General features: G+C 40.9%; 1 protein-coding gene across 3 annotated transcripts in view; it reads right to left on the minus strand.

Annotated features, from left to right (window-relative positions):
* Positions 1–471: 471 nt before the first annotated feature.
* LOC110075963 (apolipoprotein L5) overlaps positions 472–12,697 on the minus strand; it is a 38,467-nt gene continuing 26,241 nt past the window's right edge. Inside the window, exons 1-2 of one of the 3 annotated variants that reach the window (XM_020787715.3) lie at positions 10,474–12,305; positions 1,431–3,600 (exon numbers count right to left, since the gene is read on the minus strand). In XM_020787715.3, coding sequence (XP_020643374.3) covers positions 2,696–3,577 — 882 coding nt within the window. In that variant the 5' untranslated portion in view covers positions 3,578–3,600; positions 10,474–12,305 and the 3' untranslated portion in view covers positions 1,431–2,695. Of the gene's footprint in view, positions 3,606–10,473; positions 12,306–12,697 lie in introns of those variants that run through there. The other 2 variants (XM_020787714.3, XM_078376192.1) reach the window with 2 other exon arrangements.

Consider the following 12,697-nt stretch of genomic DNA (forward strand, 5'->3'; position numbering starts at 1 on the left):
TTGAGAAGGAGAGTGGAATTTTACTTTGGTACAAGACAGAGAAATGGTTAGAGGAGAGAGGCAGTATTTGTGAGGGAAACTTATATTTACCCAGTTAAGATGTAGTCTGTTAATATTCTACAGAGAGTAACCATAGCAATATGATTAACAACACAAAAGGAAACACCAGTGTTGCCACACATCGAAGACTGACCAATTTATTTCAGTATGGCTTACAATTCAGTTCCTTAAGCACATGGGACTACAGTTTATCCGGCTGTGGGGGAGGGACTGAGTAAAAGGGGATATTGTTGATTACATAAACCTCTTGGCAATAAAGTAATTAGGTAATGTACATTTTCAGTTGGCTAACAGACAAAAAATAGACTTGTCTTTGAAGTGCTGAGGTAAAGAAAATATTTTATTAGCTGCACATACACTTTATGGGTATATCTCACTTCAGCTGCTTCCCTTTCAAATCTTCTTAGGCAATTTCTTTTTTTCTAAAATTGTCGCTATGAGATCAATGACAGAGTGTCTTGGGAGGTGTAAATGTTGTTACATGGGTTTTTGCACATTGCCATTCCCAATGTTAGCTTTGTACCCATGTATTCTCTTGTGTCTTGCTTGCCTGTTGCAGACTGAATAGTGTTATTGCTGGCAAAGAATGGTATAAATGCCACTAGAACATTAACAAGCGAATGAGCCCCTGATATAGTGGATAACACTTTTTGGACCTATCATGCTGCTGCAGAGTAGATGGGGAGACACAGTTGGCCTCTAGTTTGCAGTAGGATCTGGTCTCTGACCTGGTACCCATGTTGTATTGCCGGTTGAGGGTCAGTAGTTGTTTAAGGCTGGGGAACTGTCCGCAAGTAGGCACAAGTCTGCTGTCCAGCACCTGGGAGATGGAAGTGTTATTGTCACGAATCGGCTCTAGACAGGTGTAAGTGGTCTTGGCTAGGAGTGGCAGGTGTTCTATTATTTTCTCTTTTGGTTCTGTCTTTTAATAACTTGTTCCTGGGTACCACTCTTCCCTTGTCAACTTGTGTTTTCACCTTATTGAATGAATATTATAGATGAAGAAATGTGTGCTATATATTCATGAGTTTTGATCTTATGGATCTGAGCAAAAAGTATGAGAGACCTTAGGTGTAGACAATAGATTTTGTGGTATATTCTGATGCTTGAGACACTTACTTATGTGTAACAATAAGTATGATTTTGCTATAATCTAGTGCATCCATTTTGGAGTTGCACAGTGATGTTTAAAAAGTACATCTCTTGTGAAGACTGGTCTAGCCAAGGTTAATGATAGGATGAAACTTACTTAGGTTCTGGTGAGAATTCTCAAATGTTTTCTTTTCATGTACATATGTTTGAGTATAATATATAATGTCATGGAGTTAGTCAGTTGCACCATGTGAAACAACAACAATGTTTTGCAGCAATTTTAAGGTAAAACATTTATTTTTCCATGGACTTTTGTCTATTATAATCCACATGTGTCTAAAATACATCATGGAACTTAAACATGTAACAATATGATCATGCTAGATATTGCTAAGAAACACACCCACACCCACACCCACACCCACACCCACACCCACACCCACAGAAAGACACACACCCATTAGTGGTGAAATACTATTCTGGGCAGTTTACAAACAGTTAAAACCAATTCCATCAAACAAAACTAAATTGCAAATGATAACAAAGCATAGCTTACAAACTCAAAATAATTTTCTGATCTCTTTTCACAAGCAAATCCTTACAAAGCATGTGCAGTAATCAAGAAGTCATGCAATTTAGGAGTATTAAGGAGTGTTAGCACTTGCTTTTCTGACTGCAGAACCCCTCACTTGGCATGTATGAATCTTATCATCATATATTTCCATTTCATGAATGCTAACTTTTTAGCAGTCACTAATTAACAAGCTGCTGTTTCTGTACCAGGTCATAATGAGGTACATAATGAGGTACAGACATGACAAGCAATTCCTTAGCTAGTCTCAGTTAGTTGCCGTAACTTCAATGATTTCATTTTTGCATCTAAAATAACCAGTAGTACTCTGAGAAATGTTGGTGATACAGGAATCAAAATTATTCCTAATTGGTTGTCACACTATGTGTAAGTCTTAGAGCTTCAATGTAATTTTATACACTGCCTTTTCAGGGAATAAAAGTTCATTGTAAGAAATATTACATTAGATGTCTCATGTGCCTGTCTCTGTTTTGTTAATGTAGCAGTCTAAAGACCACGTCACTATGTAATCCATAGGTAGATTTGATTCTTGTATTTTGTCTATGCATTCTCTGGCGAAGATGCAACTGATGGATACATCAAGATGGGCACATGTTGAGAACATTAGTTGTATCTCCTCCAGAGAATATACTGTATGGACAAGATGCAAGAATCAAATCTACCTCTGGATTACAAAGTGGTCTTTAGACTGCTGCATTCAATGGGGATATTAGTGGTTAGAGTGTGGGCTGATAGCAGTTTCCACTGAGATATGAAACTCACTGGGTTGGCTTATGTTTAAAGGCCGACTTTTATTCAACTAAACTTATTTCAGAGAGAGAGAGAAGGCAGGATAGAAATACAGACAAATCCATATCCATCTATATATCTCCTTTATATTTATTATGACCAAATAGTAACATGATTACATGACAAATGTCTATGTTTTCTGGCTCTTTGGTCTCTTTTTACTCACACCAGGTCTTTGAATTCCTCGTAGAGTTTCTGAAGATGGTACAGTTCCTTTTCCAGTTGGCTAGCCTTCTCTCTGATCTCTGCAGCTGTTTCAGCCTTGGCTCCCTCGGTTAAACATTTAGCATCTTGGACAATGCTATAGGCGTCAAAGAGGAGGAACACCCCAGCGGATGCAGCACTCAGCATTCTGGATCCTTTAGTCATTGCAAGAGTGGTTCCTGCAAAGGCCTTGTTGACACGCTTGGCCCCCCATATTGTACTCTGGGATGTAGATCCTCCAGCCGTCATTCGCTTGGCTAAAGCCTTCAGGCCAGGGTTGTTTCGAGCAACTTGCCAGGCCTTGATATTTGTTCTGATTCCTTTCACAGATTTGATTCTCTTGACAGTTTTGCACATGTCAGGAGCTTGACCAGCAATGTTGGAAACAAGCTGCTTGATGTTTTCCCCCATGGCCCCATTACCCAGGGCTGGTTCAGGGTTGAAATCTATTTCATCAGGAAGTAGTGCTTTTCTCAGGCTTTTCTCACACACATTCATTAGCTCTTGTGCTTTTTGAATTTCCTTTGATCTACTGACACTTTCATATAAAGTAGCGGACAGGCCAGTCACTGCCGCTGCTGCTCCTAAGCCAATCCCGGTAGCTGTCAGGATCAAACTTCCGCCTGCTGTGACAGGGGCCAGAAACAATCCCATGACACTTAAGACACCAGAAGAGGCGCTTGTTGAGTTGGCGGTGAGGCTGGCAATGGTACAGTTCTTATGGATCTTGTCAATGCTGTCAGCCACTTCCTGAAGGCATCTGATACACTTTTCAATCTCTTCTTTCTGGGCAGGAAATGTTTGCAAAAAGTAGACAATATATTCATATTCATCTTCCATTTCACCTTGGGGCCTGTTTTCTTCTTTTCTGTCAAAAATCAAAACAGTTCATTAAAAAAAGAGAAAAGAAAAGAACTCTACAAGACATACTTCAGGTTTGTGTGTTTCTGAAACAGAGCTCCAGGATTGAAGTGTAAAATAGGTTAAAACCTGAAGTATATTCTGTCCTTTTTTATTTAGCACATAGAAAGAAGAAACCAGACCAACATCACATATTATCTCCCTTTTGGACTGCCACTTCTAGAATTCCCCAAAGAACCATTTTCCAAAGGATCTGAGGGAAGCATCCATGTTTCTTCCCCCTGCCTTTTATTTTAACATCCACCCTGTGCAGGGTTTAGTTAAATAAGTAAGCTTAGTGAAAAGTGAGAATTTGAACCTGGATTTTCTGAGCTCAAGACCAGCAATCTAACCACCACGCTGAACTAGCCCTCTCTAACACATATCCTAAGGAGAAATTTTGCTAGCAGCTCATTTGGAGGTCATTAAAATAAGGCCCATGTGCTAATTGGAGCCAGGTAAGCACTTCTGCAATAGCAGCTGCTGAGGTTGTGATCTGATATATCGATATCTATATATGCTGACTGGAGAGTTCAGTGAGATGGAGAATCATCTCATTAAGAGTGGGAGTTTAGCACCTTCACTCCTATAGGAGAAGAACCAGACTATATAGCCTTGGGCAAGCTGCACAGTCCCAGAACACCTCCAGAAGAGATTAATGGTAAACCACTTCCAAATACTCAATATCTGGAAAGGGGCGTCATAAGTCAGAATTGACTTGTCGACATGTAATTACCAATTCTCTCTCTGTCTCTCTCTGGTACCCAGTGTGGTGTGCTTAAAACGCTGTACTGCAGCTAAAACTGTGCTCACGACCTGGGGTTCAAATCCCAGGTAGCCGGCTCAAGGTTGACTCAGCCTTCCATCCTTCCGAGGTTGGTAAAATGAGTACCCAGCTTGCTGGGGGGGGGGGCAATGTGTAGCCTGTATAATTAAATTGTAAACTGCCCAGAGAGTGCTTGTAGCGCTATGGGGCGGTATATAAGTCCAATAAAATAAATAAATAAATAAATAAATAAATAAATAAATAAATAAATAAATAATGGACTAGGACTCAGGAGACCTGGGTTTGATTTCCCAGCAATGCCATAGAAATTCAATGAGGGGAGGTGGAGAAACTGGTAAAACCTCTAAATACCTCACTTATCTTGAAAATCCTATTAGGGTTGCTAAAAGTCAGTTCTAGTTTGATGGCACATAACAACATCAATTGATTGATCAATCAATCAATACAAAGGAGCCAGCCACCAGTATCTTTTTTAAAAAAAATAAATCCCATAAATATGAGTATTGGAGGCAGTCCAGTTATAAGAACAGTATCTTGCACACCTATGAGAATGCCTAAAATGTTGTGCAAGGTTGATGGCATTCCTCCAGCTATTTCAACCACCCTAAGTAACGTGTGGGTCAACACTGCATTATTTGGGTGCTAGAGGCGGGGCTTGTTGTGGTGCTGCCAGCAGCTTCCGGAGAAGCTCCCAGGAAAAGTTTGAACAATCTGGTCTGGGGGCCCTCAGAAGATGAAGGACCAAAGGGGAGACCAGGAGAAGTCCCACTGAAGCAGTTGGACCTAGTTATTATCTTGGAGAATCCAGTGGATTCAATTGATGATTTGATATAGATGCTGACGAATTTTGGTGACATAGTGGGAATGAAAAGAAATCAAAAGAAAATAAAAATACTTTTTAAACATATGGGAGATCAAGAACAATTGAAAATAATAGGAAGGACCAGCTTTCAAGAAGAGAAGAGAGCCAGATACTTAGGAATTCAAATCACAAAGAAAACAAGTGCACTATTCAAAGACAAGTAAATGAAATTGATCAAAGAGACAAGCTTGGAGAGATGGGATAAGCTACAGCTGTTCTTGATGGGAAGAATAGCAACTATCAAAATGAACATTTTACCCAAAATTTTATTCTTATTAAAACAGTCTTTATTTCAAGAACTTAATAAGATAATCATGACATTTGTCTAGCAAGGTAAAAAACCAAGAATCAAAATCAAAGCAATGCAAGATGCCAAACAAAGAGCAAGTTTTGGTTTTCCAGATTGGATGCTATATTAAAGAGCCTGTGTATTAGTTTGGATAAAGGAATTAATAACCCTAGATAATGATAGGCTACTTAATTTAGAAGGACATGATCTGCAGTTAGCATGGCATGCTTTTTCATGGGATTAAAAAGATAAAGAACATAAAAGTTTCAATACTCACTTGATAAGAAGAGCCCTACTATGGACTTGGAAAAAGACTGCACAGCAGATATACCAAAAAATACAATATTGGGTATCACCTATAGAGAGGTCTTTACACAACCCAATCTTAGGATAGAAATGAAATTGTTAAGATATGAAGGTTTATTTAAAAAAAGGATTGTGATTTAAGGTCCAAAGAAGAGTTAGAGGTGCAAAATATACGTATATTTAGACTGGTGGCCTAGAGCACAAATGGAATCCAGGAATACAAAAGATAAAATAGAGGGCTTCTATGCAGAACTAACAGTATTTGATAAACTTTTGTTGGCCTCAAATGAGAAAGTAATTTAAAAGATGTAGGATTAGCAAGTGTCAAATGTTTGTTGGAAGCATAAAGCACAAGAGGGAAGTTTTAACCACATGTGATGGACTTGTAGAGAAGCAGTACTGGACAGTAGCCCATACTTTGTTACAAAAAAAATTGCTTTGCAATATTTCATTAAACCTAGAATTTTTTTAACATAGATAAAACAAAGAGCTATCTAGTTATACATTTAGTCACAGCAGCCAGAATTCTCTATGCTAAGAACTGGACGAAAGTGGAGATACTGAAACAAGAGTTGCTTTTGGAGAAAATTTGGGAAGCAGCAGAGATGGACATTTTATCAGATGTATTGAAAGACTGTCCAATACAAAAGGCAACTGAATGATGGGATTTACTATAGAAATGGTTTGAGTCAGCAGACAGAACTTGATAAACATAGAACTAAACTAAGAGGTAACTGTAAACAGAAATCTAGAAGGGCAATCAAACTATAGAAAGGCCGAAAATTGACGAGACATTGTAACACGAATAACAAGATTTTATGACAGTATATTGTATGTTCTCCTTCTCCCTTTTTATCCCCCTTTACCCCTTGTACCTTTTACCCCATCCCTAGGCTGAAACAAAAAGGTAGAAACAACCCCGCCCCCCAAAAAACACACAACACTACATTTTCTGCAAAGTACGCCAGAATCAGTCCCCCCCCCTCCTTCCCTATCATTTCTGTTCAGCAAAGAAGGGACGAGAGCTGCCAGCCTCAGAGCTGACTTTGGGTGTCCCTAGGTGCTTCCAGAAGTAAGCCAAGTGCATTCTGGGATACTGTCAGGGAATTCTATGTTGGCAGAATTGTTATCACCAGCAAACCAGCATCACAAACTGTTCAAAGGGATGTCAAAGATACATCGTTGATGTTAATGGAAAGCATCAACACAGGCTTTGCTTTTCCTGTGTTGCAGAACAGAACGCTTTACCTCAAACAGGTATTTGGATGTTTCTGTTTTTCCAGAAATGGTTGATAATCTAACATCAGAATAAATATTATTTTAAACATCTTTTAAAGGGCAGCAATACTCCCCTCACTCCCAATTCTCTTTCTTCTCCTTCTTGCTATGCATAGATTTGTGTAAGGACTTGGTTCATAAAAGATTAATTGAGCTGAAATTAATCCTGTAATCCTCGGTAAAGGGGGAGAAAAAGGGGTTCAAGTCATACATGGGAAGCAACCATCAAAAAGCAGAATTATGGACCTGCAAGAGGCTTATGAGGCACAAGGGACCCCCTAGGAACTGTAAGCCACTCTCCAAGCTCGGCTGGAGCGTTTTTGTTGATTTCCTTTCTGAGGTCTTTGGACCAAACCGAGGGGGAAAAGTTAATTGCAGATGAAGACTGTACAACGAAAGCAAAATGTTTTTAAAATACAGAGAAGAATCATGTGTTGAAGAGGAGAGGCAGGTAAATAACAAGGTCAATGCTGCAGCTTCAGATAAGATTCTTCAGCAGATTCAGATTTGACTGACTTTGGGTTTGTGATCCAAAGTTCCAAAAGATCTTCCCCTAGAGTTAGGAGGCCATATATGTCCTGCTTAATGAAGGTTCACCCTCCATTTCAAGGGCCGTCAGCTCTCTGTTTGAAGGGCTCTTGGGTCCAAATACAGTTTAAAGATGGAGGACCATAAAGGAGCAGCGTGGCAGCCTTGACCTTTTCCCTATAGAACACCTGAGCAGTGAACGGTGTAGGCAGTAAGAATGGACAGGCACAGGTCAATTTGGACGGTGCAAAGTTCATACGTGACCCGTAATTCAGTCTCTCCATTCTGTCTGAACTTCCATGTGTAGATAATTTTTTTTAAAAAAAATAAAATCCACATGAAAAGCTTCAAGCAGCAAAAATGGACAAGCTGTCTATTTAAACAACGAAAGAAAGAAAAAGCAAAGAAGAGGAAATTGTAACATTCAGTTGAATGAAAACTGTATTTTGAATGGTCCTGAAAAGAGAATTTCTATGGGGTGGTAGATTTTTTCAGCTGCTTAGACAGAAACAGTTTTAGCGAAAGCAGCAGCTAGAGTGCCAACACGCTCCTGTACGATACAGGCCAGTAAGTGGTGACTTTAAAGCAGGGGTCTCAAACTCAATTTACCTGGGGGCCTCTGGAGGCAGAGTCTGGGTGAGGCTGGGCCGCATCAGATTTTCCGCCAAGCGGAGCAAGAACCCGAGGAAGCCACCCAGTAGTTTCCTTAGCCTGGCTGGGGCTCCGAGGAGGAGGAGGAGGGGCACGTGAGCCCTTGTCGCCGGCCATGACCCCCTCTGGCTCCTTCTTCACTACCACCACCACCACCACCACCACCAGCAGGACGAATAAGCAGAGAAGGGAGGGAGCGCCGGCGACCACCTAGCTGGGGCTGGGGAGGAGGGCACAACATAATTTTTTTTAAAAAAACCTCACAGAATCGTCTTGCCAAAGGAGAAAAGCCCCCATCGGTACCCATGAAATTAAACAGAATGGGGCGGGGCCCCCACAAGTGCGCGCAGGTGTGCATGCATGCACAAACACACACACACACTCGGAGGTCCGGCAACCTTCCTCTGAGGGCCCCCCTCAAAAAAAGGTGCACTCAGCGGCAGCAGCTACCCCCACCATAACAGAGGAGCAAACTTTGCAAGGCAAGCCCAGGCAGCCTCCAGAGTCGAGGTGGCTGAAGCAGGACGAAGAGAAGGAGGAGGAAGCACCACCAGGTGCTGAGGCGGCCACTGGCCGGGCTAGTGCTGGGGATGCTGAGAGAGGAAGAGAGCCACAGAGCCGCTTCCCTGGAAGAGGCGGTGGTGGCAGCAGCTGCTGTTCGTGGCTTGGAGGCGCTCTTTGAGGATAGGCCGGGAGCGAGCTTCGCACTCTGGCGTCGCTCAGCGGCAGCTCGGGGAAAAGGGCAGACAGCGCGCTTCGCTCGCTGGCTCTCTCCCAAGACAGCACCTCTTGCACCCTCCATCCGAAACTGCAGCCTGCCAGCCAGCCCGCCTGTCTGCCAGCTTCATTTTACTCTTGACAGCAGAGGACGCATGGGCGCTTTGGAGGGACAGGCAAGGCAGGGGCTGCAAACTATCATCCGGCGGGCCGCAAATGGCCCCCGGGCCGCATGTTTGAGACCCTTGCTTTAAAGTGAGCTCCCTAAAGTACCACAAACTCCCAATCACAGATGCAAAAGAGGGCTATGGATGAGTACTGTATATGGGGATGTAAACATTCACTTATTTCATTCTTACAACGGAAATAAAAAAATATCAAACAGACAAGACTAGAGGAGCTATTGTGTGTTTTCCATGTTTTGAGACTACTTTCTGTAATAATTTAATGAAAGTGGTTTTTGCACACATTTTTCTATGCAAACGGCAGGGTTTCTGCTCAAAATAAAATGATTTCAGGACAAAATAGTGAGTTTATTTACAAAACTCTTATACGTGAATTATAATTTGGCTGAAATCCTGTCGTGCATTTATGCAAGTGGTGAAACTTTTGGAGGTAAATTCCCCTGCGTTAAAAACTATCTCCCTGTGGATGATACCCATCACATGCTGAGTTGTGCAGCCTGATGTGCAACAGATAATGCCCACAGACATTTAATGTTTGAAGAAATCATTGATTTTTTGCCCTCAATCAAGCTCAAATAACCACTATTATCTTAATCACAAGTTCATAATGTTCTAGAAGAGAACACGTATTCCTCCAAAAATGTCAACATAAGTACTACTGATTCAAAAGTGGATTAGTAGTTACAATATGGAACCAGGGAGATCAAGGTCCAAATGTGCAGGCTCGTGAAAGTTCACTGAATAATACTGGAACAGCCAATTTCTTTCACCCTGCTCTATCTCATAAGACTGTTGCTGCGAGGATAAATTAGGGAAGAGGAGAGGCACATACTGTACATTGCTTTGGGCTCATTGGAGAAAGGGTGAAATATAAATGTAAATAGTTAAAAAATAATAATGGCTATTACCCTATTCAGAGTATAAGGTTAATCACATATAGTATTTTTCCCTCTGGGAAGTCTCCTGTAGTGCAACTGATCAAGTTGCTGAAGTGGGTGGAGAAATGCTTATGTGATCGCCTTTCCATGTAACACAGCAGAATGCTGACCAATATCTTTCCCCAGTAGGGAAAATGCTGCTCTGAGATCCAGACCAAATTACTTGCCCTTTTCATAGTATGTTTCATTCTCCAGCACCATGAAAAAACCCACATTTATTTATTTACAGTATTTTTTAGCCACACCATTACCAGTGGCTTCTAGCAGTCTGACAATTCCCCCTCCCCCAGCTTACCTTTCAGAACTTTCTCAGTGTCTTCTGCTAAACTGAAATGCAGAGAAGTCTGAGAGTAGTAGTTTTGTAGAAGTGGACTTTTCCACAAAAACTCACACGGAAATGTAGCCGTTACTCTTCATGGTGCCACAACTTTTGTTTTTTATTTTGTTTTTGGCTGTGACACTAGCACAGACTAAGAGGGCTACCTCTTCTAAAACTACCACTAAGGGAGTAGCAGGTTTCTGATAAAGAAATAGATAGGGAAAGTGAAACTAGACTCAAAAAGCACACTGCAAATAACCTTTGCCTGTCCTATCAGTAGCTGGACAAATACAGAAGGAGGAGACCAGGGAAAGGCAGAGAATGGTAGAAAGAGGCAATTTCTCCTCTTGGTTAAAAAAGGGCAGGGCCTTGCAACAAGAGTAAACAGTAGTAATTGGTGGCCTGGATTTTATTTAGTTTTCAGATGTATACCTTGCACCTGTCATATACTATGGACTTGGGATACTGTGTCATTAAAATATGGAGCTTAGTTGCTCCCCTATAGAACCATATAAGAAGAATACTCAAATTAAAACAGCATGCAACCATTAAAAATACAATGGAATCAAACAATGGGTACAATTTATCTAAAGTGAAATTAAGATCAATCTCCGTTTCCTTGAGTACAGGGGGTACTTCAGAGATTGAGGTGCTGCTGTCAAAAAGGCTCTGTTTTCTATCTCTAGCAACTTAGAAGGGCTTTTGATGATGATTCTAAGTACCTTGGCCCTAAACTATTCAGTATTTTTTTTAGGTCACAACATGTACTTTGCTTTGTGCCTGGAAACAAACTGGAGGCTAGTGAAGTTGAACTGAGAGTGGTATGATGTGGCTTACAAAGTAAAAGTCTACAAGCATAAGTCTAGCTCATGCATTTTTTCATTGAAAACAATGTTTGAACAAATTTTAAGGACAGTCACCCCCCCCCCCATAAACATGGTACAGAAATCTAAAATGAGATGAGTTGGATATGAATCATTGTGCCTAATTTTCCTCCCTGAGGAAAGCAGGAACTGGTGAATCATACAAAGCTGATCAAAAAAAGTCCTCAGAATCCCTTGTCAGATCTAATTACTAAGTGATCCAGATTGGTGTAGTGGTTAGAGGTTGGACTATGATTGGGAAAACCCAGATTTAGATTAATCACTCACTCAGCAATCAAGCTTTCCAGGTGACTTTGGACCAGTTACACTTTTCAAAGCTATGCTACCTAAGAGGGTTATTATGAGGATGAAATAAAAATGGAGATAATTTTGTATCCTTACCTTGAGCTTATTGAAGATGAGTTGAGACATAAATAGGATTAATAACAGTGTCTAGTCATTCTGTCAGTAAAACGATCAAAATACATTTGTATTCCTTCAATCTTTTCCTTCTCACTTGTCCCTACTATGTTGAACAAAAGCAGCAAATATCCAACTGGCTTTTTCCGGCTAAAATGCTCCTACAAACCTCCCCAGCCAGCGACTAAACCAGGTGGCTTTCCGTTTTATACACTGGTGCCAATGGCTGCTATAACTTTTAAGATAATGTACATCCAGCCACTATTCCAGGTTGAGGAGCACCTGCATCCATTTTATGAACCTGAACATGTAAATTGTTCAAACATGTCTTGTTTTCAGGGGAAAAGAGTGTGGGAGAAAGATTGTGGAAGAGGGAGAGAGAACGGAGAAAGACAGATCTGCAGATGAAGGCAAACAAGGATACGATATACTGTATACAGAATCTTATTAATGCTTGATATGGTGTGTTAATTTTTCCTACAGAGTGAACAGTACAAGATTATATAAAACTTGGGTCTGACCATTAGTTTCCCATTATGAGCAATTTTCATAAATGGGGAGCAATAAGAAATGTTATAAACTGTGAATACAACCCATTTTCCCCCTTTGCCACTACATGAAGATGAATTCTGGCTGGTCAAGTAAGCTCTTAGCATGCTCAGAAATATCCAAACACACCCAACAAACTACAATATCATAGCATTAGGAATGTTCTTATGTGTTGGGCTATTTCCAGCATCCAGCAAATTCAGACTGCCTAGAAATGCTTAAAAATACAATAAGAATGGTTGTGAATGAATGGCAGGGAAGCCTGGATTATTGTTGCCACTTCTTGTTTAGGGGAGATGAGTGTTCACAAATGGTGCCATCAGGCAAGGAGGAAACAGCCAGCAATTGGAATGGCACTAAGATTGCCT

This window comes from Pogona vitticeps, chromosome 5 (assembly GCF_051106095.1).
Source record: "Pogona vitticeps strain Pit_001003342236 chromosome 5, PviZW2.1, whole genome shotgun sequence".
NCBI lineage: Eukaryota > Metazoa > Chordata > Lepidosauria > Squamata > Agamidae > Pogona > Pogona vitticeps.